The 21829-nt window shown below is 48.7% G+C and overlaps 1 protein-coding gene across 1 annotated transcript; it reads left to right on the forward strand.

Annotated features, from left to right (window-relative positions):
- Positions 1 to 12322: 12322 nt before the first annotated feature.
- On the forward strand, positions 12323 to 20937 carry LOC133041649 (keratin, type II cytoskeletal 3-like). The gene is made up of 10 exons (XM_061122537.1): positions 12323 to 12602; positions 12738 to 12988; positions 14769 to 14989; positions 15851 to 15911; positions 16690 to 16785; positions 16984 to 17148; positions 18246 to 18371; positions 18980 to 19200; positions 20234 to 20268; positions 20618 to 20937. The coding sequence occupies exons 1-10, from the start codon at positions 12323 to 12325 to the stop codon at positions 20935 to 20937; spliced, it is 1776 nt and encodes a 591-aa protein (XP_060978520.1).
- The last annotated feature ends 892 nt before the right edge of the window (positions 20938 to 21829 follow it).

A 21829-nucleotide genomic window follows, 5' to 3' on the forward strand; every position in this document is an offset into this window, starting at 1 on the left:
TGGGAAAGATAGAAGGGAGGAGGAGAAGGGGACCACAGAGGATGAGACAGTTGGATGGCATCACTGACTCCATGGACATGTGCAGGCTCTAGGAGATGATGGTGGACAGGGAAGCCTGGCATGCTGCAGTCCATGGGGTTGCGAAGAGTTGGACATGACTGAGCGACTGAACAACAACAACAACATGGTAATAAAAATAAAACCTGTCTCTCAGGGATGTTTCAAGGAATACATGAAAAGCTCTTTATAGAATGAAAGATATTCATACAGCTATTGTACTACAGATATGAAAATTTTGATTAGCAACTAGATTACAAACTCTTTAAAGAGAGGGACTATGTCATATACTGTTCATATGTTGCTTAATACTGGATAGAAAATATGCACTTCATAGCACTTGTTGATTGATGAACTGACTAAAGAATTGAATGCATGCTAGAGTTGGCACAGCTCCCAGAACAAGGTAAGTACTCAATAAATCAATGATATTACCATCATTATTTTTAGAGTTACTGCTGTTTATTGATTTCTGAAGACTCAGACTCTTAAGGCTAGAAATGACTTCAGAGGCCATTAAGAGGAGCCCCATTTAGATACTGGAGTCCTCTCCAAAATCAGTTCTCTAACTGGTGATCCACCCTCCTGGGTGGGGTCCTCCTCTCTCTCACAAAAGATGCTAAGCTTTGTCCTACATTCTACCCATTGGTAGAAGGCATTGTCCTACCTAAATTCTACCCATTGGTCCAAGGTTTCCCCTCTGTGACCATAGGGAGCAGTCTCCCTGTGCATGAGAATCTCCACATGTTTGAGGATAGTTGTCTCTTTATCAGATTCCTTCTCCAAGCTGAACACTTCCGTTTCCTCCTATGCTTTGGCATGCTCCCTCCCAGGCTGCATGTCACACTCTGGATATCGGGAATACAGCCCAACCGGCTAGATGAGGATTAACTAGCTCATGAAAAGCGTGAACATGGGACTACTTTTTGTGCATCCTCCAACCTTGAAGGTGAGTCTGGCAGTCTTTTCCTGCTGCTGAGTCATCCTGAGCTGGCGCTACTTTATAAAAGCTATTGTGAATCTCCCCAGGCTGAACCGTACAGCTTGCTTTGTTTTAATACATCTAAGGTTTTGATTTACATTAATCTCTGTTAAATCTTTCTTGTTAGATTTGGCTCAGGCCCCAAACTGTCAAATTATTTTTGGATTTTGGTCTCACCACCCAACTTCTTATTATAGTGGCTAGGTTCAGACAAATCACAAATTTGAGTTATATGCAATAATGTCCTCATTTGGGTGTACTTGGAAGGGAAACTGCTATTTAAAGCAAAAATTGCTTGTGTATTATAGAGAAGAAAAGTGTTATATTTAGTCTTATGTGAAGTAGCTATTTAAAAATCTTTTTCTTATAGAAAATTTCAGGCAAATTTCAAAATTCCTCTTATGAAAATGAGAATAGTATAATCAGTGCTTCTGGACCCTTCACTCAGGTCAACAGTCAACTCATTATATTATTTTATCTTTATTCTACCCACTCCTCTTACCCCTCCTGATTATGGTGAAGCAAATCCTGACATCACATCATTTTATTAATAAATTTTTTTTGTAAGTTTCTCTCAAAGATAAAGACCCTTTAAATAATGTAACCATAGTAACATTATGAGATGGTTGGATGGCATCACTGACTCAGTGGACATGAGTTTGAGTAAGCTCTGGGAGTTGGTGATGGACAGGGAAGCCTGGCGTGCTGCAGTCCATGGGGTTGCAAAGAGTCAGACACGACTGAGTGACTGAACTGACTGAATAACATTATGATCCTTTGTGGGATGAACATTAACTCTTTAATAATATGATCAACTATTCAGTCTCAGTTCACATTTCCCATAATGCTTCATCAATGTTTTCATTCAAAGTGCTTGTTTGAATCAGCCCTAAGTAATGTTTATGCATTGTCATTGGTTCACAGGTACAGATTTCCATCCCTCCTTTTTCATTCCTTGTAATTTATTTATCTAAAAATATTTATTTATTTATATTTTTGGCCATGTTGAGTCTTAGTTGCAGCATGTAGGATTCATTGCGGCATGCGGGCTCTTTGTTGGGGCATGTGGGTTTCTTTCTAATTGTGATGAGTGGGCTCCAGAGTGCATGGACCCAGTAGTTATAAACTTTCTCTAAGGAGGACCATACTTTGAACACGATTTCTAGAGACAAAGTTCTCCTACAAACCTCTTCCTTAAAAGCTGGGATCTGAGTGACAAGAGCCAATGACCCAGGTCACTGAAGATGAGAGGAGCATGGAAAGTCATTAAGCAGATGCCTTGAAGTTTAGGGTTGGACCCCCTTAGAGAGTAGCCCATCCATAGGACAGCCTAAGTGCTTTTCTGCTTTGGATCTGGTGAAGGCAAAATAAGACTAATGTCAGAGTGAAAGTGTTTGTTTCTCAGTTGTGTCCAACTCTTCGTGACCCCATAATAGTAGCTCTCCAGGCTCCTCTGTTCTTGGAATTCTCCAGGCAAGAATACTGGAATGGGTAGCCATTCCCTTGTCCAGGGGATCTTCCTGACCCAGGGATTGAATCTGGGTCTCCTTCACTGCAGGCAGATTCTTTAATGTCTGAGCCACCAGGGAAGCATTAATGTCAGAAAAATCAAAGCATCTTGTTACTCCAGGATTTCAGCTAAGATACATTCAAGATCTGAGGAACTGACCCATTTTGGCTAGAAAAATCACGCACAAGAAATTATCCAATTAATGAACCAATTTGCTGGAACTTATAAAAATGCCCACCCTTCTCCCTGTGTTAGAAGGCCCTTTCCTCCAAGACTTTCTGAAAACAACAAGCCAGCCATCCAGCAGGCCGTCCCAGGCCACCAAGGGCTCCCATTGTCTCTCTGCCATTGCAGTGTCTGGCCAGAGCTGACATCTCTACCATCCCAGTCAGTCTTTACAGCCTGTGTCATGAAAAGGGTGCCTCTGGCAGCAGAAGCCAGTATAGCCTTGGTAGGAGAGGGTGCTATAAGTTCTTAGTCAGTGTGGTTGGATGTGCTGTCCAGGCTGGGGGCTTGGCACAGAGGTGTTCAGGTGCTGTTGGAGGGAGCTGGAGTCGGGGACATGAAAGGTGGCTTTGGAGGACCTTCTTTCAGAGTTGGAGGGAGACCCGGGGGTGTGCAAGATGAGAATCTGCCCAGCACATCCCATTCACCTTGCCCTCTACCATCAGGATCTCCTTCTGCCCACCAAACTGACGGTGCCCCCACTAAAGTCCCCAGGGACAAGCTCACAGTCCACATGGTGGCCTATTTTTAGTCATTTCCCTAAACCCTCTGAAGCTCTGACTCTGTTCACCCTTTTTACCCTTATTTTCTTGTGACTTCTTTTGCCCTTCCTTCTCAATCTCTTCTGCTGCTTTCTCTTCCTCAGTCTACTCATTAAATGCTGGAGTTCTGCAACATTTAAAAAAAACTTCTTACTGGACTGTAATATACATACAGAAAAGAGGACAGACCTCAAGTGTTCAGCCTAATGAGTTTTCACAAATTAAACCCACTCATGTAACCCATCTCCGCTGCATTGGCAGGCAGATTCTTAACCACTGGACCACCAAGGAATTCCCATAGGCTAGGTTTTAATGTGTTTGTACTTTATAAAAGCAGAAGCATATGGTTTGTGGCTGGCCTCTTCTACTTAACACAATATATGAAGAATCATCTCAAACCAGTTGTGCAGTTGAAAGGTGTTCATTCTCATCAGTATGCTATCCCTAGTTTATTTGTGTTCTCTGTTGTGATGGGGCATTGGATTCATATTTTCAGCTGTTTTGAACAATGTGTCAATGAATATTCCAATCCAAGTCTTTTGGTGAATACATGTGTGCGCTCGATGGCTTTGTGAATATCTACTGGTGAGACTGCCAAGTTCATAGGGTACTGATGTGCTAAATTATGATAGATACTCCAAATAATTTCCCTAGGTAGCCACTCTAGTAGTATAGGAGAGTTCCAGTTGCTCCATATTTTTGCTATCATTTGGTAGTTTCTTTTTGTATTTTGGACTTCCTTTGTGGCTCAGCTGGTAAAGAACCTGCCTGCAATGTGGGAAACCTGGGTTCTATCCCTGGGTTGGGAAGATCGCCTGGAGAAGGGAAAGGCTACCCACTCCAGTATTCTGGCCTGGAGAACCATGGACTGTATAGTCCCCAGGGTGGCAAAGAGTCAGACATGGCTGAGCGACTTTCACTTTTCTTTTGTATTTTAGCTATTTGGAAGGAGGCATTATTGTATATCTTGGTGGTTTTAATTTGTGTGTCCCATACTTGTTAATGATACTGGGCTCCTTTTATATATTTATTGCCATTTGGATACCATCTTCCATACCTGTCTTCTGCCCATTTTTCTACTGAGTGGGCTGTCTGTCTCTCTTGTTGATTTATAGGGGTTCTTTATATGTTCTGGATATTAGCCCTTTATTCATGTATGAATACTGTTTCCTATTCTGTAGGTTACCTTTTCACTTTTTAGTGGAGCTTTTTGATAAAATAGTTGCTTTATTTCATAAGTTCATCATGTTTTTCTTTAGTGTGGTGCTTTTCAAGTCCTGTACTCTGCTCTTTACTCTAAGGTCATGATGATATCCTCTGGTGTTTTCTAAAAGGTTTACTGTTGTAAATCTCATTTACATTCAGATCTGCAGTTGACTCTTGGGTACGCTTTTTCCTGTACATGGTCATCAAATTGAGGATTGTACAACACTTTACTGATTTATTTTTTTTTCTACAACACTTTAAAAGAGAGATGTCCATCTGGTTAACCTTGATGGTGAACACATAGGTGTTTGCTATGTTTTTTTCTGTATGATTGAAATATTTTATAATTAAAAATAAAATGAAAAGTATTTAAGTACTAATGTTTTCTTGGGTGCCTTCTTTGATCTACTGTTCTTTTCATGTTACATATTCTTCCTGGGTGAGTTATTTATCCATTTAGTTAAATTTCATCAAGTACCAATGTACCATGAGGTTGTCCTGCTATGGAGAAGCATAACATGGGTGTTGCCTTAAGGAACTATGGCCTGGTATATATAGGGACAAATCAATACAGTGAAGTTCCCTGGAATACCTATTCCAAAGAATAGCCCAGAGCTCATGTTATCTTTAATATGAGTATTCTGTCCTTCCTATCTCCTCTTCTGTTTCCCTTTTAAAATCAATTTCTTTGATGTACAATTTGCATACAGTAACAGTGCACCCATTTCAATCATTTTTGATAAATGTATATACCAGGGTAACTACTGCCACAATAAAAATCTAGGTCATCTTCTAAAATGCTCTCCTGCCCCTTTGCAGTCATTCACCCACCAGCCCTCAGGCCCAGGCTGGGCTTGCTTTCTGTCATAATAGGTTAGTTTTGTCTCTTTTAAAATTTCATACAAACGGAATTACATAGCACATATTCTTTTCGTGTCTGACTTCTTCATTGCATCAGGATGTTTTTGAGATCCACCAGATGTATGTCATGCATATTTTGCCCTGGGCTCTGGTTTGCATTTTCTTGTTCTCAGCAATGTGTTTTGAAGCTCCCTGTCCCCTTTTAATGACTCTCAGTGCCTTGCAGTCATCAGCATTTGCAGCTGTATCTAAAGGCTGAGTGTCTGGTCCAGGTTCTTGGACTAGATGACACTCTGTGTCTGGTTTGAGGATAGAACAGGTGATCCTCTTATTGTTACCCAGCCTTTTGTAAAAACATGGAATTTTCCTCCTTTGATAAAGTTCCTTTTGTTATAAAAATTAGTCCATCAAAATCAAAGCAAACTGGAGCTTTACAAAAATACAAGTTTCTGGGCCACATCTCCTAAGATTCTGACTCTGAAAGTCAGAACTAGAGTTTGAAGATTTGGATTTTAAAAAGCTATCCATTTCTTTCAGGTTGCTCAGTTGCAGGGCAACAGTGGAGACACAGACATAGAGAGAAGACTTATGGACACGGTGGTGGGGGGAGGAAGGAGAGGGTGGGAGGTTTGGAGATAGTAAGATGGAAACATACATTACTATACATAAAATAGATAGCCAATAAGAATAGATAGCCAATAGGAATTTGCTATATGACTCAGGGAACTCAAACCAGGGCTCTGTAACAACCTAGAAGGGTGGGGTGGGGAGGGAGGCTCAAGAAGGAGGGTACATAGGTATACTTACGGCTGATTCATGTTAATGTTTGGCAGAAACCAACATAATACTGTAAAGCAATTATCCTTCAATTAAAAAAAAAGCTATCTAGTTGTCTGATGTGCACTCAGCACTGAGGGCCACTGTCCACAGACTGAAGTCCCGATTCTGTAGCACAGAACAGAGAGATCATTACCATCAGTTTCATCCTACGCATCCAGCTCTTTGTTATCACTTGTCCCCCTCCTCCATGTCTTCTGTTCTACAAGCATGTGAGATCTCTCACCAACTCTCTCCCCTCACCAACATTTGAAATGTTTTCCTCTCTACGTGGGGTATATTTCTCCTATTGTCCACCCATTGGGCCCACTCCTACTCATCCCTCAACACCTCACTCAAAATGATCTTCTCTCTGATGCCTTCCATAGCCTTTATTCATCTACTTATAGCACTTTTTTGATCTGTTGTCAAAAATGCTGACCCCTAAAGTACTATAAGGAATTGTTTACATGACTGATCCCTTCCTTCAATACAACTGGAAGCTTTTCCAGATCTTGGACCCTGTCTTGTGTATCATGGTGTTCTTATTGGGTAGTCTGGGACCAGCCATATGTAGGCATTTAACAATGATTGCTGAGAGAATGAATAGATGTTTGGAGAGATGACTGAATGGATAGTGGTCCATGTTGGGTCCCTTGGAGAGAATGAAGTCTTAAGGAAACAGAATCTGGACACTTTCTTGGTCCTCTGAACACTGTGCCTGACTTTCGCTTCCTGTTCTAATCTTCATGCCTTTTAGCAGAAAGCAGAATCAGTGGGTAGGTTGGGATAGAATCTACCTCCTGACTGCATCAGTCTTCAAAGTCAGTTCATGCTTAATGCTTTTGTCATTTCCATTTGGGGTCACAAGTTCTATGAAAGTGTTTTGTCTGTGAGTCACAGGAGGGTGTGTATCTCTAGGTGGTGTTTTTGCCCATTTGTCTGTCGAGTCAGATAAGTGAAAGGGTTTTAAAAAGTTGAAGACACTCCACAAATGTCAGATACTGTTAAGCTTTGGCACGTATGCCTGTGAGGCTGTGGCTTGGTTTTTACCGGGAACCAAGAACTTCCTGAGTTGTACAAAGCTGGCTGGGTGATGGGGGACAGAGGACTGTCCCAGGTATGAGGCCTGCCCTCCAAGGGCTTTCACACTGGTTGAAGGGAGGGAAGATGCTCTCATTTGACTTATGGATGTGGTAGGTGCAACAGGTGTCCCAGGTGCTATAGGACTGAAGAAGCCAAGGGGCCAGGCTGGTCATATGAGGCATTGTGATGGGGCCGGGCTGCTCCAAAATGATGCATCAGTTTGGGGTGTAAAGGGAAGGGGGAGGGGGCTTTGAGTCTGAGGACTCTTCATGATCCCTAGGACAGAGGGAGAGTGGGTGGGAAGTGGTGGCTGGGCATGGGTGAGGGGGGCGGGTTCACACTAGGGCCTCATTCAGGGGCTGAGAGAGGCAACGGTCATCAGCTGGGAACTGCTTAGTGTCTCAGTGGTCCATGGCTCCAGACTGGGGTCCACCAGTTTGAAAAATCCAGTCCATGGGCCTGACCAGGAAGGAGGGGGATAATTCAGCACAAACTCACCTCTGCGGGGGAACTAATGCAAAGCGCCCTCCTGGGGACCATCCCTGGACAAGTGTGTGGTGGTCTTTGTGACCCTTCTCCCCATTCCATGCTCTGGTTTTACCTGCCATTTCCAAAATGTGATCAAATCCCATCAACTGTTCAGAGTCAGGGCTTGCTCCATGCACTGAGCTCCGGGCAGGAACAGACGCAGAATGCCCTGTGGGGCCACAGGCATGGCCTCCAGATTGGGACAGAACTGAGTTGGAGGTCTGGCTTTGCACTTGTGGTCTTGAACAAGTTACTTAATTTCCAGGCCCCAGTTTTCCTCATCTGTAAAATGGAGCTACAAATCTTCCCTATAGGATTGCAATGAGAGTCAAGTGGGGAGAAGTCTGTAGAGTGTTAATTATGGAGGCCAGCATCCATGACTTGCTTTTCTGCTATTAGAACTCCCCGAGTCAACACAGGACTCCTGCTCTTCAGTTTATAAAGCCCTTTACTATTCTTAACTCACCTCCCATCCTCTCTGCTCAATCGGGGAGAGCAGAGGTGTATCAGCTCTATTTATGACTGGCTAACTGGAGGCCCAGAAGGGTCTGGAGCCTGGGGCTCAGGCCTCCTGCTTCTGGCTGGGGGGACCTCCTGTGGTATTGCTCTGACAGACTCCTGGGTGGGAGAGTCTGGGCACTGTGAGGAAACTATCTTGTCCCTCAGGGCCCTCTCCTTTAGGACTGAGCTAAGTTTAAGACTGCAGCTGCTGGGCCCTAGACCATTTTTTCCTGAGCTCCAGATGCCACAGGGCTGGCCCCTCCCTGGGGAGACTCAGCTCAGAGCTCAGTGTCAAGGAATGGTTCCTTGTGGAGCAGCGTGCCCTCTGACTGCAGACCTTAGGGTCGGCTCTGCCCAGGACACCATCCACCCCGCCCTTCCTGCCAGGCCTCCTGGCCCAGGGTCCCCCATCTTGGTGCACCCCCATCTCCTCCCTCTGCGGCTCTTTCCCACCTGCTGTCCTTGGCCCAGCTGCTGTGCGCTGTGTTGCCAAGCCTGTCCTTAGCCCCGAGCACCCACATCTGAGTGCACTGGTCCCCGGAGAAGCCGGGACTGCCTGTGGGCAGCAGCAATTCCTCGTCCTCCTCCTTAGTTCTCCCAGTGAGGGCCCAGCTTCCCCAGAGCAGAGGCAGTCTTGGTCATGGTGCTGTCCTGGGAGGCACAGCCATGACCACGGAGAGGAGGGGGTGCAGGGCCCCGTGTCTCTCCCGGGACCCCTGTGCCCTCACCTCCTAGAAAGCCCCACCTGCTGCTTTCAGTGGTGGCACCTCCTGGCCAGTACCACACCATTTCTCTCTCCAAGAGGTGTCAGAGGAGAGTGGCTGGGCTTTTATAGTCTGTGGGTGTGGGGGATTAGAGTGGGATTTGTCAGGAATAAGAGATTTGGGCTGGGCCCTCATTAGAGTTTCAGACTTCCACCTCAAGCTCTTTGGACTTTGTTCTCGATGTTTAAAATGCAAACTGACTTCTCAGCATATTCAAACTGAGCCCTGGCATTGGCAGCTGCCAAGGGGTGGAAATCAGCTAATTGTTCTGAAGAATTTCCTTGTGATAGCACTGAACACCACGGCAGGTGGGATAGGAAGACAGTGTGGGACATTTCCTCATTCATTCTCAGGGTCTCTTTGGATGAGGGCATTAGCCACACTTGAATCCAAAACACTGTTTGGATTTTGGAGTCAGGATCAACCTTACTGGTCGGCAATGAGAGTGGCTGTATGTGCTGTGTTGTAAAGTCCCCGTCTCCCAACCCAGTCACCAGGCCACCCTCCCCACTCTCACCAGGTGGACCAGCCTTCATGGATGTCAGCGGGCTGAGATGGCGGTGGCCACGATGCTGGGGCACTGCCCGCTGCTGCCCCTTCCTCCTGCCCCCGTCCTGCTCTGAGCCCTGGGCTTCAGTAGGTCTGCATGAACCCCTTGCTCAGGTGTGCCCCCCTCCTTGTTTGGAAGAGGTGGCTGAGCAGCAGAGAGAAGACTCGGGTGGTAGCTGAGTCAGGGTAGGACCGGGCTGCCTAACTCTCAGCCTGCGCCTTTGTTTGGACCCAGTTGCTGTCTCTTGGTTTCTCAGATTAGTGAGATGCTTTGGGCAAGAATCAGGGCCATGAGGGAATGAAGCAGGCAATGAGGTTTAGAATGTCCATTTGTGAAATCAAGGGCTTCATGCGGAAGAGAGAGCTGGGCAGGGAACCGTGTTGAGAGTGTGTGTCTGTGTGTATGTGAGTGGTTTTGTGAGTATGCACACATGTATGTGTGGTTACTGTAAATGCACTGTACATGTTGTCCTTTGCTCCTGTGTGTGTACGCGTGTATGTAGAAAATCTGGTAGTCTGAGGACACTGAATTCTGTGATCCAAGGAGACCTGGATCATACAGAACCTTCACTTGCCACCCTGTCTGAGGCCACTTGACTTGAGGGTCTTTTTGTGCTTGAAGGAAATAGGAGCAGAGTTCCTGGAACTAAGATTTCATGGGTCACTGGTATAAACTGACTCGATTCCCAGTGAGCTTGTAGGGGAGCAATTACTCCGCACTCTTGGTTGAAAGCACATATGCTGAGCAGCCAGAAGGTGAGGGGTGAACAAAGGGGCTTGGTGAGATAAATGAGGGGGGATTCCTGGAGGAACAGGTATCTGGGGACACAGGAGGCCAAATTTGAAGAGGGAAGAGAAGTCTCCTTTCTCTTTCTCTTTATGTAAAGACATTTTCTGGAGCACCTGGAGGTCCGCTTTCAGCCTTGGAGTAACTAAGACTGGTCTTTGCTGCTGAAGGGCAATGGGAGGTACATGTTGTAATAGTGATTAAACATTCATACCACACATGATAAGTGATATGACAGTTTGCTTTTCTCATAACCATCCTCTCAACAACCTTACAAATAGCAATCATTCTCCTTTTTTTTAGAAACTTGAAGGTGATAAGAAAAGGGAAATTAGCAGATTAAGTGATTTTTCTGTAGAATTCATGGATTTTAGTCAACAATGTGCCCTGGGAAAAGAGTCAGAGATTAAGAGGCAAGAACCCAATAGGATAGTGGGAAATACTGATGATATGTCCCAAGAACTTGGAACACTGAGTCAAAAGATACCTGATTGTTTCTAATATGGAATAAAGAGCAATGGAAAGAATATTGGGGAAAAATCTATGAGATCATGATGTGATTTGAAGTAATTAGCTCTATCATATACATCATGATGATAAATAAAAATATATTTTAGAAAACTGATGATGGAAAGAGCCTTCACTTGACTATGGTCTGAGTCAAGTTAAATGGACCCTGCCTAGCTGCAGGTGGATGTTGTTTATAGCTATCCCAGGGAGCCACTCAAGCTTCCTAGGTGGTGTAGAGGGTCTATCTTAGGGGATCTGAGAGGAGAAATGAGAAATCCTGGATTCGTTTCTCTAATGTGAACTGGGAATAGGAAAGGTTGGTGGTCTCTCTGACCTGGACCAGGTAGTCTGCACACTCTTCCTTCCTGGATTAGTCTTCCTCCAGCTTTCTTTTCCCCACAGGCCCCCCTCCCTCTTCGTTGCCTTCCTCAAAGTCCTCGGCTATGGTCTGTGTGTGCGTGTGTTCTTAGGTGCTTTGGTTGTGTCCAACTCTTTGTGATCCTGTGGACCGTAGCCTACCAGGCTCCTTTGTCCATGGGGTTCTCCAGGTATGAATACTGAAGTGCATTGCCATGCCTCCTCTAGGGGATCTTCCAGACCCAGGGATCAAACCCCTGTCTCCTGCGTTTCCTGTACTGCAGGCAGATTCTCTACCGCTGAGCCACTGGGGAAGCCCTGGCTATGGTCCGTATTTCCTATCAGTCCACTGTATATCCCTCTGTTTCTCAGCCTGAGCCCCCCGCACCCTATTTTCCCAACTCCCCAACCAGCTGTCCATCCAAGGCCCACACAGTCAAGAACACATCCTGTTGGTTCAGATGTGTACCTTTTCCTGTCTGGATGACAAGAGCCCCAGAGGGATGCTATAGCTTCTCTCACCCTTGCATTTTCCACCTCCTCATCCTCCTTCTCCTTCCCAGCCCTCCCCCTTCTTCTCCCTTCTTCCCCCAGGTCCTCACTGAGGCTCTGCACCCATCCTGTAAACTTCTGAGGCTTGATGGGCTGGCAGAGTGGCCGTGGGGACACAGAGGAGGTATGGAAACGCTGACTTGTCACTCCTGGGATGGGAGGGTAAGTCTCTCGGGGATTAGGGCTGTGTCCAGCCCTGCAGGATGGCCCCTCTTCCAACTGAAGCTTACTTCAGATGAGTAACCCTGGGGAGACAAAGCAATTTGGAAATTTGGGGTGATTACCAAGGTGTGTTTCAAGTTTTGGACTTGACCTCTTTCTGCCAGGCAAACCAAAGCTGATAATACCTCAATTAGTTGGCTGGCACCGTCAGCCAGCCAAGCTCCCAGCCCTATATAAGCGCCACCTCTGGCTCAGAGCTTCAGAAGGTCTCCGAGTTCCCGCCAACCTTCTGGTCCGCTCTCCTTTTGGAATACCTTGCTGTCCACCATGAGTCGTCAGGCCAGCTACAGCCAGCAGTCCTGCAGGTCTTCCAGCGGGAGCCGCCGTCAGGGCTTCAGCGGGCACTCAGCCGTGGTGTCGGGCCAGAGCCGGGTCACCTCCTCCAAGTCCTCCTTGGCCTTCCGCTCAGGCGGGGGTGGCGGTGGGTCTGCCGCCTGTGCCATGATGGGAGGAGGCTTCGGCAGCAGGAGTCTCTACAGCCTGGGGGGGAACAAGAAGATCTCCATCAGCGTGGCTGGAGGCAGCATCCGGGCTGGAGGGTTTGGGAGCACCAGTGGGGGATATTTAGGAGGCAGTGGTTTTGGAGGTGGTGGAAGAGGGATGGGTGGGGGCTTTGGTGGAAGAGCTGGGGGCTTTGGAGGGGGAGCTGGTGGCTTTGGAGGAAGAGCTGGTGGCTTTGGAGGAGGGGCTGGTGGGTTTGGAGGAGCTGGTGGCTTTGGTGGACCTGGTGGTTTTGGAGGACCCGGTGGCTTTGGTGGCCCTGGTGGTTTTGGCCCTGGTGGCTTCCCTGGGGGAATCCAGGAAGTGACTGTCAACCAGAGCCTTCTGCAGCCCCTCAATGTGGAGATTGACCCCCAGATCGGGCAAGTAAAGACTCAGGAGCGGGAGCAGATCAAGACCCTCAACAACAAGTTCGCCTCCTTCATCGACAAGGTGAGCCCACCTCGGGACAGCCGGACAGTGAGAAAGATTGTCCTAATGAGGTTGGCCTCTTCTTCCTCTTTGCCTTTTCCAACCAAGGAAAGACTTGCAGGTTCATCCTCTACCTCCAGCCCTCTGGGGTGGGCCTGCTTAAGGGAGTGGCAGATGATGAGAAGATCTCGGGTCCCTTACTGGATGGAGCTACTACTCTTCCTTTAAGTCCCATCACTGCAACTCTGTGAAGTGCCTCTGGCCCTGCTGAGAATGTTGCCATCATGAATGTCCCCTCACTGTTGCCTTCTGTACCCAAACACAGAACTCCTTCTCCATCTCAGGAAAACTGTGAATTGCTCCTCTTTGAAAGAGAGACCAGCTCGGCGAAAGCTGGATATTTACCTGAGTGATGAATTAATCTACTGTCAGTCTAAGGAGAAGGGTGCAGAGTGTTTTTTGGGGGTGTGAGGAGTAAGGGTAAGGGGTACCTCCTCCTGGGTGGTGCTCATAGGAAGACTTCAGCATGAAGAGCTGTGAGTGTTAGGCCACTGACCTTTGTACACACGTGTCTGTGTGTAGGTGAGGTTGAAGCGAGGTTTTATCGGGCTTTCTGCGCTCTGACTACTCCATGCAGGGGACACTATGACAATAGTTGTGGTGACTAGAGAGTATTCAGGCTTGATCAGCTGCTAACTGAGGGTTTCAGCAGTACTGCTGAGTAGGAGGTGTTGAGATCTCTTTGTGACCATGGGATAGTATCAGGTCTTAAAGAAAGGGTTTGTAGGGACTCATTGGGGGTCCCCTCACCATACATAAGAGGCTCGGCCAAAGCTGAAGATGAAGTTGATCTTAACACTGGAATATCAGACTTTGCAGAGGGAAAGCTCTTCAAAGCCTAGCGACCCACTAGTTCCTGGCAGACACCTGGGTGTCCAGGTAAATTATTCACAGAGAGGTAGAAAGTTATGTGAAAATACTGTTCTCCACAGAAGGTGGAGAACTGTCCAAGACCTTCTCAGCAGGATCTCTCATCATCTTTGAAGGGGGATTCCCAGGTCCTGGGGTCCTGAGTGGCCAGCATAAGGCGTGGCACATGCCTAGTGCTCTGCAAATGTTTGTTGAATGGTCAATTTATTGATATTTAGTCCATCTGTTTATACAGTTGGCTTTGAGCTTGTCTACAGAAATGTTTTGTAGCAAAGGAAAGTTTGAGACATCTTTAGCTAGTGGTTCAATTTAAATGCAACTGAGCCCTACATTTAACCAGGCTCGGCAGCAAGGGCCCATCCTTGGTGCATCTGGGCCCTTGTTCCTAGGACTAGGGCAGCCCAAGAGCCGTTTCTCTATGGTTTTCTCTATTTCTCACCTTAGTGCAGGGCACTCAGATGTACTGTAAACCTCTTCCTGGAAACTACATCTGCTGTAGGCTCTCAGATCTCCTGTTATTTATTGAGTACTAAATGATTGAGGAATGAATGGATGAATGAATGAATGATACAGTGGGAAGATCATCCAGCCTGGGTATCAAGAAACCTCAGTTTTGGTTTGTTACTAGCTTGCAGTGTGCCCTTGGTTACTCTGGGCCTCAGTTTCCTTATCTGCACAGCAGGGCTCCACCTCCGTTGTATGACACTGATGCTGCTGTCCACGTGGGGTTAGTACTGAACTCTTGTAGCAGGCAAAATGCAAGCCAACGGGAGGGACTGGGAGATCCCTGGGAACTTTGTTTCTAGGAAAGTCATCCAAGACGAGCTGGCTGCAGACCGCTCCCTGATGTCCTTTTCCTATTGGATGGCAGGTGCGGTTCCTGGAACAGCAGAACAAGGTCCTGGAGACCAAGTGGAGCCTCCTGCAGGAGCAGGGCTCTGGCACAAACACTAACAACCGCAACCTGGAGCCTTTTTTCGAGAATTACATCAGCAGCCTCAGGGCCTTTCTGGATGGTCTGCTTGTTGAGAAGGACAAGCTGCATGAGGAGCTGAGGAGCATGGAGGGGATGGTGGAGGACTTCAAGAAGAGGTGTGTGCTGCTCAGTTTCTGGGGCAGGGGGTGGGCAGGGTGGATTGGAGGGTGGGAGGGGCCAGCTCTGTTCCAGCTGGCTTCACATTGGGTGGAATTTACCCTCATCTTCTCTGACTTTCAAGATCCCAGTCTTTAAAATAATGGCTCATGGTTTGTTTGGGGCAGAAACCCTTTTAAGAATTTAATGAAGGGGTGTATCCATGTAAGTTTGGTGGGGATGTTCCAAGACACTCTGACGTTCATTTGCAAACCATGTAGACTCAGACAACACCCTCCATCCTCCCTGGACTAGGTCATCTCCAAATTTGCATCCAAATATGGGCTGTATTTCCCTTGTCAATAGGCTTCTGAGTGAGAGGCAGCTTAAAGTCAAGAGTATGGTCTCTGGAATCCGAGTGCCTTGGGCAAGATCTATTCCACCACTTTCAGCCCTGTGATCTTGGACTAACTCCTTAGCTTCTCTGTGCCTCAGTCTTCTCATCTGTCAAATGGAGACAGTGATAGTATTTATTCACTGTAGTGAGGCCTGAATGAGTTAATATGTGTCATTCACAGAATAAGACCTGGCACATTTGTAGTGCCATTCTTGGTTTTCATGAATTCAGGAAGTACTTACCAAGAGCCCGGGGGGCTACCATACTTGCTGCACATCAAGCTGGTTCCAGGCCCTACCCTCAGTGAAGCCTGTAGAAAAACCAGGTCTTACCTGAACCTGGAAGGTGGTGCACTGCAAGGGCATTGGCCTTGAGCTAAAGGACAGGACAAGAAGCCCTGAGTCTGCGCTACTTGTGGGAAGTGCTCTGAGGCCACGGTGACCTCTTGGGGAAGATGGGCCAGAAAGTGCTTCTTTCCTCACAGATATGAAGAGGAGATCAACAAGCGCACTGCGGCAGAGAATGACTTTGTTGTCTTGAAGAAGGTGAAGGGTCTTTCCCCCACCTGCCACCCCAGAGCCCCGCTGAATAGGGTGCTGTGAGGTTGAGGAGAGAAAAAGTCCAGTCCTCTTATTTTGAGGGTCTCCTTCAGGCCATGTAGGTGAGGGAGGGCCATGGAGGGAGCCAGGGAGCCCCTCCACCCCAGCAAGCTGGGACGGGCTGGGCCTGGCACCTCAGGGCCTGGCGGCTCCCCTCCTGGGAGGAGGGTCCAAAGGGTCCATCAGACTTTGCCATGTGACTCCCTCTTGATGGGCCTGTGGGTCTATGAATCCCATCCGATCTTCAGTTGTGATTAGAAAGTGGAGGAAGAGAAGGAATATGTATTAATACATATATCCCTCCCCCCTTCCCCAGGAGTGTATTCCCAGGAGCAGTTTAAAGAGAGCCTTTGGAAAAAAAAAAAAAGAGAGAACCTTTGCATGTTGCTGATGTAGATTCTCCCCCAGACCCTCCTCACAAATTCTCCTCACCCCGTCTCAGTGTACTGGCTCCAGCCCAGCCCTTGCTCTTCGTTTTACCCTCACAGCCTCTTTGGCTGTTTTCTGAGAAGGGTCCTCCAGCCCAGCCTGAAAGGCAGCCTATTTGGTAATGGTAGGCCAGGTCTGCCTGTGCCCGGATGGGCATCTCATTTCCCCTGACTGGGAGCTCCGGGGGGGCGTGGGGGCAGGCCCCTGTGACCCCTTTGCCCTGCTCCTTCCCTCAGTGCCCAGGACTGGGCTAAGCCCACAGGTCAGAGGGGAATGTGACTGAATTCTCTCCCAGGACATTGATGCTGCCTACATGACCAAAGTGGAACTGGAGGCCAAGGTGGACAGTGTGACAGATGAGATCAACTTCCTGAAGGCCCTCTATGATGCTGTAAGTCTGCCCCTCATCCCAAGCCTCATGACCCACCTGCCTCCTGTCTCCTAGAGAAAAAGGTTCACCTCTTTATCCTTCTGATGGAAGTGACACCTTCTCACCTGTCCCTCAGTTGGTCCAGAACTCTCCCTCCTGAGCTGGTGGCTTGCGTCCCCTGGCGAGCTCAGGAGGGGTCATGTCTGCCTGGCCCTGCAGGAGCTGTCCCAGCTGCAGTCAGACATGGGCGACACATCCGTGGTCCTGTCCATGGACAACAACCGCTTCCTAGACCTGGACAGCATCATTGCCGAGGTCCGTGCTCAGTATGAGGCCATCGCCCAGAGGAGCAAGGCTGAGGCTGAGGCTCTGTACCAGTCCAAGGTGGGTGACACCATCGCGTCTCCCCAGGAGGGCCGAGTCTGTTCCAGAGTCATTCTCCTCTGCATTTCCAGCGTGGTGGCTCATCTCCCTCCCACTAGGCTGGTTTGCTACCAGACATCTCCCTTCCTAATCAGAGAGCTCTGACATTGCTCGAACCTGGTGCTTCTCAACCAGGGGGGGAGGTAGGCTTTTCCCCCCAGAGACACGTGGCAATGTGTGAAGACAGGTTTGAACGTCACACCTAGGGGTGGGGATGGGGTGCTACTGGAGTCTGGTGGGTAGAGGCCAGAGATGCTGCTAAACATTCTACAATGCATGAGACACCATTCTCCCACCAAACAAAAAATTACTCTGTCTGAAATGTCACTAGTGCCAAGCTGGAGAAATCCTTAACCTAAAGCCCTCTGGCTGCATATCTTTTATTGTTGGAGATACTTCCATTTTGCTTGCACCCAGTTGGGCCCTGACTGAATTCTCTCCCAGGACATTGATGCTTGCTTCTGATCTGATCACACTGAGGGTGTGAAGCCAGAGTCTGAAAGGAAGTGGGGAGAGAGCAAGGGAGACTGAGGAAAGTTAGAGGACAGGGGAACTCTGTACACCTTTCTCCCATCCCCAAATCTGAAAGGGGCCCAAGCTAGCCCTTTAAGCATCAGGCTCTTCTGAGTTTTCTGTCCCAGGAGTATAGCCTGCTGGGTAAGAGATGGCTCCAGCCTCTGAAACGTTTGCATTCACGCTTCGGCCCTCTTACTTGATACCTCAGAGAGTTTAGAAATGGTATTTAAGCAATCTGCGTCTCAGTTTTCCCATTCATAAGGTAGGGATAATAATGCCTTCCTCACCAGGGAGCTGTGAGGTTTTATGAGGTAAAGCACATGGCCTGGGGCAAAGTAAATGCTCAAAAAAATCCCAGCAGCAACTGTGCTGGAAGATGTGTCCCTGACACAGAGGACAGAGCACGTGATTCCTCCAGTGGCTGACCTTGCACAGGCCCTAACTCTGTTTTGGTTTTCCTGTTTGTGACACAGAAGGGTTGGAGTAGGGGACTGTAGTAGGCCCTGCTGGCCTTTTGAATGTGTGACTCTTTTCGGGTACAGTTGGGTGAGTTGCAGACCACAGCCGGCATGCATGGAGAAGACCTGAAGAGCACCAAGAGTGAGATCATGGAGCTCAACCGGATGATCCAGAGGCTGCGGGCTGAGATTGAGAGCGTCAAGAAGCAGGTGGGAAGGAAGAAGGAGCACTCACCTGAGACTGCAGGCTAATGCCTGCACCATAAACTCAGGACTCAGCACTCATGTCCCAACCACTTGAATGCTAAAATTGACAGGGCGTGCTTCTGGGCTATGTCTTATGGACCCAGATCCTGCCTGCCTAGAGACTGGAGGCTGATGTGGACCAGAAATGTTGAGTTCAGACATAATTAGGGAGGTTGGGGAAAGAACCTGTGTGAAGACCAAATTGGGAGAATAGCCAAGGTAGCTCACATCGACTTGGATTAGGGCAGAGACACAATTCTTTGGATAATTCAGGAAGACTTCCTGGAGGAGGAGGGCTTTCAGGAGATGCTTAGACTCTTACCATTAAGGAGAAGAGAGGTATAGGAAGAGTCTGACTCCTGAGCTGGCCTAGGTCCTTAAGGCCAGATAGTGTTAATCCCAATCCTTGAGGCACTAGGATTTCAACTGAAGCCCAGGCTTCATCTTCTTGGGTTTTAGTTTCCTCATTTGTTCAACATGAGGTAATCCATGTGTAAGTGCCAAACACATAGGCAGGCTCTCAGTGAATCCACTTGAACCTAAATTGGACTTCCGGTCCCTCCCCAACCCAGAATGCCAACCTGCAGACATCCATCGCTGATGCAGAGCAGCGCGGGGAAGTGGCCCTCAAGGATGCCAATGCCAAGCTTCAGGATCTCAAGGCTGCCCTGCAGCAGGCCAAGGAAGACCTGGCCCGGCTGCTGAAGGAGTACCAGGAGCTGATGAATGTCAAGCTAGCCCTTGACATTGAGATCGCCACCTACCGGACCCTCCTGGAGGGCGAGGAGTGCAGGTTAGTTGGAATCCCTTTGGTTTCCAGGAGGCTGAGAGGTCTGATGGCTTTCCTGCCTGAGCATGCGCATGTGCACTGCTGGAGATGGTGGTAGCCCTCAGCAGGCCCATTCCGCCCCCACCCACCACTTCCACCCCTTTAAGGGCTTTGAGATGCTGCCAATCCTCCAGGAGAGCTGTGCTTTCTATGCACTAGTGACATCAACAGAAACTTATCTTGGACAGATTTCCCCATCTTTCATGTCTCATATTTTAGCTGTAAAATACATGTCTGAAAAGAGGAGGACTCATAGGCATAAGGGCTTCCCTGGTAGCTCAGCTGGTAAAGAATCCGCCTGCAATGCAGGAGGCCCCAGTTCTATTCCTGGGTCAGGAAGGTCCCCTGGAGAATGGATAGACTACCCACTCCAGTATTCTTGGGCTTCCCTGGTGGCTCAGCTGGTAAAGAATCTGCCTGCAATGCGGGAGACCTGGGTTCCATCCCTGGGCTGGGAAGATCCCCTGGAGAAGGGAAAGGCTACCCACTCCAGTATTCTGGCCTGGAGAATTCCATGGACTGTATAGTCCATGGGATCACAAAGAGTCAGACATGACTGAGCGACTTTCACCGTCACAGGCATAAACACTATTTCTAGGTTATTTCTTTATTATTTAAGGCCTTAATAGTAGGTTTCTAAAGAGTGGGTTTCTGTAGGCTGGCACTTGGTTATAGGGCTCTGGTCTTTAAAGGTACAGACATAAACATTAGTTACTCTATAGGCTCCTGAGGAGCAGGAAGAGTATGGGTAGACACATGAATGACCCTCTGCTCTGATCCTCTTGAAGTGGGAAAGGGTAACAATTTAAACCCAACTTTACACAACAGGAGGAGGAATGCATGTCATGGTATTTTGAGCACCTATTTCTTACAGTCAGCATCAGTCAGGAACGAGCTGGGGGGACCAAGGCTTTCACTGTTGTTGACCTAAGCAAGGTGTATTTAAGGAAAGGAGGCTCCACAGATGCTAACACCGAGGTCTGGTCTTCCCCAACAGGATGTCTGGGGAGTGCCAGAGTTCTGTGAGCATCGGTGAGTACCGGGTTCCTTCTCCGGAAAGGGGCTGGATGCCTTGGGATAATGTTTCTCAAACCGAGGGTGGGGCGGCGGGGAAGGGGGTGAGACTGTGGGCCAGCGCTGGTGGGCTGCATGCACCATTTGCAGGCTGGGAAGAGCCTGTAGGGTGGCGGCGGGGGAAGCCAACCTCCGCTGCCCGGCTGTCTTGAGGCCGGCCCTCATCCGACTCCGCAAAACCTTAGTGGGCGGTACCCAGGGGAAGAGCCGGTGGGCGGAGGGGATTGGCTCCCGGACTGTTGGCGGGACTGGTGGGCGGGCTGGACCGGCCTCCCAGAAGCTGGCTGACCCCAAATGCTCTTTGCAGAGATGGTTCACAACACGACCAGCAGCAGCAGTGGCGGCAGCGGCGCCCTGGGAGGAGGAGCTGGGGGTCGAGGAGGCCTGGGCAGCGGGAGTCTGGGGAGCGGCGGTCTGGCCAGCGGGGCTCTGGGCAGCGGAGGCCGGCGCAGCAGAGCCAGCCGCGGGGGCTTGGGCTTGGACGGCAGTTCCGGCGGGAGCTCAGCGGTGCGCGGGGGCGTCTCCAATTCCGGGGGCTCTTGCGCCGTCAGCGGGGGTGGCGGTCGCAGCTCGGTCCGGGTCACACAAAGCTCCTCCCAGAGCCAGCGGTCCCAGCACAAACTCTGAACGTTGTCTCGGACCCACCAGCCCCCTTCACCTGCCGGCACACTCTAGCTCTGTACGCCCTTTCACATACCGGTGGGACCTTTTCCCTACGTAGCTTCTGCGGCTGGCATCGCAGCCCAAAATTTCCTGGGAAGGGTGATCTGGCGGAAAAACCATCCACTCCCATAAGGCCGAGCCGCGGGGCAGTGCCCAGGGGCTGGGCTTTGTCACCGCCCCCGTCCCGCAGGGGTCTCCACCCCAGCGCATGTTCCACTGTCCTATGGGAAAGTCCCAGCCAGCCCTGTGCACACCCGGCTACCCTCACCCCTACCCCGGCGCCCCCTCTCCCCCCAATCTCCTGCTGATGTTTTAGTTTCCCTCAAGCAGTAGTTTTCCTTTCTTGGCCCCAAGATATATATGAATTTTCTGTTCTGTATCTTCAATAAACCGCATTGATTCAGACACAGTGGTAGACTTTTCCTTCTGGATTCCAAGGTCATTGGGTCTGATATCCACCGCCAGTGGCTCACCGCAGTCTCTTTCCCACACAGAGCTTGGCCTGAGCTTGAAGTCAGGCACTACCAGGGAGTTCTGACAGTTCCCAGGCGGGAGGGGCTGGGTCTGTTTTTGAGGGGGGGGGGGGGGCGCTGGGCCTTTTATCCACTGAAGACTATGCATGACATATACCAACTTTCTTCATTGATCAGATTTTCAATTCATAAGTTTCATTACACTTGAAAAAAAGTTGTAGGTTTGATTTCCTTGCTTTTGAATCATCCCAGAAATGTCTGAAATTGTCCAGTCATTACAGCTCATCATAATTCACTTAGTTGCTGATAGTCGTATATTTTCAAAAGCAATTGTAAAAATTTGAGTGTTTTATAACACAAAATTGTATATGTATTTTAACACA

Source organism: Dama dama, chromosome 3, assembly GCF_033118175.1.
Source record: "Dama dama isolate Ldn47 chromosome 3, ASM3311817v1, whole genome shotgun sequence".
Lineage (NCBI taxonomy): Eukaryota > Metazoa > Chordata > Mammalia > Artiodactyla > Cervidae > Dama > Dama dama.

What these genes read in the sequence shown, in the direction of transcription:
- LOC133041649 (XM_061122537.1), top strand. Translation starts at nt 12,323, where the DNA reads ATGAGTCGTCAGGCCAGCTACAGCCAGCAGTCCTGCAGGTCTTCCAGC. An exon ending in CCGGGCTGGAGGGTTTGGGA is followed by an intron (nt 12,603 to 12,737) that starts GCACCAGTGGGG and finishes GTGGCTTTGGAG; the next exon opens with GAGGGGCTGGTGGGTTTGGA. An exon ending in TTGAGAGCGTCAAGAAGCAG is followed by an intron (nt 18,372 to 18,979) that starts GTGGGAAGGAAG and finishes TCCCCAACCCAG; the next exon opens with AATGCCAACCTGCAGACATC.